Below are 5,519 nucleotides of genomic sequence, written 5' to 3'. Positions count from 1 at the left end.
AAGCAGGAAGAGCAGATGCCAGCAAGGAATCCGATGTATCAGGAGGAGGAGGAGGAAGAGGAAGAGAATATGGTAAAGGCAGCAGAGGGGGAAGAGCCTCCGGCTCCGGACAGTCCAGGACAGGATTTATAGTTGGTCTCGTCAAAGTCATCTCACAGACCCCAACTCCCTCCCCCAGTCCACATTCCTCCAAAACCTTTCTATTTCTACAAAGAGACATAAACGCTTGCGCATACATCAATTCCTCCCATTTACCATTCTGCCGGCAGAACAAAATCAATTGTAAGATAGTATTATAATTAACACTTCCCTCCGGAGGCCAATGTTCTTGATCATCTAGCTGATAGCGTGGCCACGCAGTTTCACAGAAGAATTTAGCTTTCTTCCTAGTCATAGGATCTCCACCAAACTCTGCCCAATGTCCCAATGCACAAGAGAGGGGGGTACATTTCCTAACTTTACTGTTAATAGTACCCATCTCAGGGCTGCCTTCCCGGTCCTGACCGTCCGACTTACCTGGGATCCAGGGATCTGTTCTTAGTCCTCGTCCTCACAGGGGAAAAATCACTGTTCTTGGACTCGGGCCAGACAGAATACTTACAGAGATAATCCCAGGCAGGCGTGCTGACGGTAGGCCTTATGCCCTTTCTACCCTCTCACCCAGGTGCCTGTTACTGGTACTTTCACTCTATGGCTTTGCACCGTTAGGCTACTGCCGCCCCAGCGATCTAGCTCCCCCTGAAACAAAAGTCTCACCGGGAAAAGAGATCCCGGGGCGCGCCTGACATTTGATAAGGAGGAGCTGTGTCTGGTCGTCAGTTAGTCTGAGCAAAGCTATCTAAGGCAGTCCCATCTGGGTGGCCAAAAACTATTGAGCCCCAGCTCAAGTCTGGGATCGTGTCCGGTATGCAAAAGCCAATAAAGATACCAGGGGTGAAAGTATAAAGAAGATTTATTGCTAGCAATACAAGGTGCAAGCGGAATAATGTCACGTAACAAGCACCCCGATTCTTAATTATGAGCATCTTTTCTACGGGAGTATTGGACCTTCATAAGCATTCGTGTTTGCTAATTGGTTATAAGGGAGTGACGCAAGGAGTTCTTGCCTGAGCATGTCTCTATACCTGTGTTTGAGCTATGGATCTCATTTCCATACATGTATGTTTCATTAGCATACTTTCTCCCCACCTCGGGGTGATTCTCAATATTCAAATCAGCTCTTTGCCCTAGTCCTCTGAGTCTGCTTTTGTTTTCAAGCCTTCTTTATCTAAGACTGTCTCCTCCTTATCATTGCAGATGGGCACTAGTTACATAACAGAGACTTTTGCTTGGGCTTTGTATAGCGGTTTCTAGGTCAAACCTGACACCGCCAGCGGCTGCCCGGAGCCTTCGGCCGCTTCCGGAAACCTCCCAGCGGCTTTGGGTGTGCTGTCACGTGACCGTGGACCGCTCGGGTGTTTCCGGAACCCTCCCAGCGGCTTCGGGCGGGTGGTCACGTGGAGCGCTTCGGAAAGCCCCGAGCAGGGACGCCGAGGGGAGCGGAGGAACGCCCTCCCGCGACCCGTCCGCCGTGGGGGGGTCAAAGAGGACCGGAAGTATAGCGTCACTTCCCGAGAGTGACGGAGCGGCGGGTCAAGAGGCGGCAGCAAAATGGCGGCGCCGGCGGAGCGGGAGCTGACGGCGGAGCAAACCGAGAAGCTGCTGCAGTTCCAGGTGCCGCGGCCGCGCCGCTCTCGGGGCCCGGGCGGGGGAGGAGCAGGAAGGCCCCGCCCCTCAGGGTCTGTAGCGCCGGGATTGGCCGCCGGTTACCGGGGCAACGCGGCCCTGGGCTGGGGCCTTCCCCCCATGACTGGGCCCCGCTCCCCGCGCGGTCACGGGCCGGGGGCCGGAGGGGAGCTCGGGAGTCGCGTCTAGTGCAGCCCTGCAGGATCGGCCCGGCCAGGGCTTTGTCTGCCCGGCGCTTCACCACCTCCGAGGGTGGAGACCGCACCACGGCTCTGGGGAGCCTGCTCCAGTGCTTCGCCCTCCTAGCCACGGTGGTGTCCTCATATCCACCCTCAACTTCCCTCGCTGCAGCTGCAGCCCATTGCTCCTTGTCCTGCCATCTGCCCCCACCGAGACCAGCCCAGCTCCATCCTCTTTGCAGCCCCCCCTGCAGGGAGGTGAAGGCTGCTATTCAATCCCCCTCGGTCTTCCCTTCTGCAGACTCAATCAGCCCAGTTCCCTCGGCCTCACCTCACCAGTCCTGTCCCCCAGCCCCACAACCATTGTCATTGCCCTCCGCTGGACTCTCTCCAACGTGTCCACATCCTTTCTGCAGTGGGGGTGGCAGGTGGACACGGGACTGCAGGTAACCTAACCTGGGCGCAGCATAGGCAGCCCGCCCGAACCTGGCACAGGTGCGGCAGGGGACCCGTAGTAGCCACCGTCCTGTTTCCATGAAATGTTTACGGATTCACAGAAGGTTAGGGCTGGAAGAGACCTCGTGAGATGACGCAGTCAGCACGTGCTCAAGCGATCCCGGGGAAAGCCGCTACTGAGGAAGCTAAAACCCCCGTCGTCCGTGCCTGTCTGACTACGGGGTAAAATTTGCAATATGATGCGTATCAGAAGACCAGAGATTTCAAATGGGAACCCAGTGTCTCAAGAATACATGTATTAATATTGGAGCCAATCTTCTGTTGCAAATGAATCAAGAGACCAGAAATATATTTGTGCCCCGTTGTATATTTTGCAACAGGAGATTGGCTCTAGCATTTGTCTGTGTTCAGAAGATGAATGAAAAGCAAGAGCTGGCAACTTCCACGGAGGGCCTCAGATCTAAGGATGAGTGCGTCAGAGCGAGTGAGGGGTGAAGGTTGAGAACCACTGATCTAAATGAAGGGCTTTGAGTGGATCAAAAGACCTAACATTTCACCCAGTAACCCAAGCAGATAACTTGTGGTTGGTTGAGCTGTTTGTTAATCTTCGTTGTGCTCAGTGTGACAGCATGTAACTACTATGAATCATGGTCCTTGGGCCTCCAGTCATGAGTTGAAGATCCCGGGCGATGTATCAAGGTGATATTCCAGTTGTGATCAGACTACAGATGTTTTCAGTCTTATCCTCCTGAGTCTCCAGACGGGTTCAGCACATCTGCAGCTGCTGCTTGGCAGCGGGGTGACCGTCGAGGCAGCGCTGGGTTGGAGCCGTTGTTCAGACCCACGTTGCAGCAGTAAAGCTAAAGTGTGGGATGGGGCTTTGACAGACCAGGGTGTATTTCCCACTCTGACAGAACTCAAATGCCATTCAGTATTTATGGCCGTTCTGTATGCATACTGTTTTGCAGAGCCAGGAACATTTAAAGCAATGGAGCTAATGCTTCTAGACCTCAGAGATGGTCCTTCCTTCTACTGTACCCTTTCCTGTTTCTCAGTTACTCTGTCCCAACACATAGTGGTCAGTAGGTGTTTGAAGCTTAACTGCTGCTACTAATTATTTGCTTTTCTGTGTCACTAGCTGCTGATGAACTTGATGCATTACGCATCTTCATTACATTTCAAAATCCCCTTGTAGGCTAAGTAAATACAATTATGTGCATTTTATTTAGGGGAAACCCAAGAAAGGAGAGAGGGACTTACCTAAGGTCACGCAAGAAATGTGATTATTCTGATTGTAAGGTGTGTGTGGCAGGGGGTTTCTTTTACTTCTGATCATCCCGTAGCAGCCACAGTGGAGTTCTGGTGCATGCTAGCGATTTCTGCCTTTTGCTGCAACACAAAAAGGCAATAGTCATCATAAAACATGCATGTGTCAGGGTGGAGAATAAACCTCAACTGTTGCACACACAGTCCTGGACTTAACCCACAAGAAATCCTCCTCCTCATCCTCACTGTCAGCTTGAGTACAATGGGGGCAGTTTGCCCTGTGATGTGCACTATGGAAATAAGTAGAAAGAGATGGTGGTCTCTCCAGAGAGAACACTGAATTTCTCTTGAAAGGTATTGGGCCCAGCTTGTGCAGTTCTCAGAGACCACAGGGATTTCTTCCTCTGAGCGGTTTTTCAGGCAGTTTTTAATTAGAAATTATTAACCTGCCATTAAGGCTGAAAGACTATCATGAGGACTGTGACAGATGGTGAGTAAACTGAACAAGAGGTAATTAAAGTGTTGCTGCTCAGTGACAAGCTGAAATATCTCAACTCTGGTTGTTTTCAGAATTCCTATAGCTTCGGGTGGTTTGGGTTAACTGCATAGTTGTATACTGCCCATTGTCTTGGCAGTGCTGTCTTGGAGTTGCCCTGCTCATAAACATTTGAATTCATACTTCTTTTCGAGAACATTTTGCTTGAAGTGAATGATTCTTTCAACTTCAATTGTTTTTGTCAACGGCTGTGGTAGGCAACTCTCAGTCCTCTGGATCATGGTGTACACAGAAGAGGTCTGGTCAGGTGTCCTTTAGTGTTAAATGATGCCCCTGTGCAGGGTAAACTACTTCCAAGTCACAAACAGTATTAGCGCTTGCTGCTAAAAAGGAAGTGTAAATGTTTCATGTGTAAGTGATTCAGCTGTTGGTTTGTGCAGAAACAAAGCTTTACTCTATTCATGTGAATTCCATCCTGTTTGTCAATATTGCCTTCTAAATATGAAGCCAGTGTTAAAGGTTACTGTCGTTGTTATCTTGCTGAATCAGGACAGATAGCACCAGCTGCTCTTACCACTTTCACTGCTGCCCACAAGGCTGTGAAAATAGCAACAGTGGAACTGTCAGGATCACGTCTTTCCTTCTGCTGCCTTGGAGTGCAGAAAATGGACCAGAGCAAGGACCTGTGGACTAAGGGTATTAATGAAGGGGGAGGAGGACTCAAAGGAAGTAGGGACAAAATACTGAGATCTTTCTGGGCAATGAATCCTGCTCTTCTCAATCCCAGCTTTAGTATCACTTACTTTGTGATCTTTATAAAGAGCCATGAATTCTTCCCAGACAGCTTGCACAATGCTGCAGAGGCTGCAGGAACTTCTCAAAGGAGAAGTCCCACAAACCTCACAGCACCCAGCTTCAGTGTTTGTGAACGTTGCCTGCAGAGCGCTGGGAAGACGTAACGGACAGTGAGTAGTTCTGTGTAGTGCTGTAGAGCTACAAGGCACTTCATGCACACGCGCGTTCCCTACTCACGATGTAAACAGGACAAGGTGCAGGACAACAGTGAAGAGGAGTGAAGGGTGTGGGAGCTGGTGAGGGGAAGAGGAATTGCTTGATGGGAGTAGTACAGCAGGAGTTGAGTTTGGCATTTGAGGCCCTAAACAGCGTTCTAGTTGCAGCACAGCACAACAGAAGGAATGCGGGAGAGTGAGGGAGGGAGATTGAGGAGTGAGAAGTATCTAAGCACAATATGAAGAGATGGAATTGGGATAATAAGCATGGGGGAGGGGGCAAGGGGAGAAATTAGTGTTTTGCAGCAGCATTGACTGGGAGGAGAAAGTAAAGTTTTACTTTCTGACAAGGCTGTGTCTTGGGACAGCTGTAGGGCAAAGGTACAT

At 50.4% G+C, this 5,519-nt stretch overlaps 1 protein-coding gene across 3 annotated transcripts in view; it reads left to right on the top strand.

Moving 5' to 3' along the window:
* Window positions 1-1,578: 1,578 nt before the first annotated feature.
* Window positions 1,579-5,519, top strand: part of FAF2 (Fas associated factor family member 2) — a 15,227-nt gene continuing 11,286 nt past the window's right edge. The window contains exon 1 of one of the 3 annotated variants that reach the window (XM_025194278.1): window positions 1,579-1,713. In XM_025194278.1, coding sequence (XP_025050063.1) covers window positions 1,651-1,713 — 63 coding nt within the window. In that variant the 5' untranslated portion in view covers window positions 1,579-1,650. The remainder of the gene's footprint in view (window positions 1,714-5,519) is intronic. The other 2 variants (XM_006037812.3, XM_025194279.1) reach the window with 2 other exon arrangements.

The sequence above is a fragment of the Alligator sinensis genome, unplaced genomic scaffold (assembly GCF_000455745.1).
Source record: "Alligator sinensis unplaced genomic scaffold, ASM45574v1 scaffold1170_2, whole genome shotgun sequence".
In the NCBI taxonomy this organism is placed as follows: domain Eukaryota; kingdom Metazoa; phylum Chordata; order Crocodylia; family Alligatoridae; genus Alligator; species Alligator sinensis.
The sequence above is the reverse complement of the archived record's forward strand: the minus strand, read 5'-3'. Positions and strand labels throughout refer to the sequence as shown.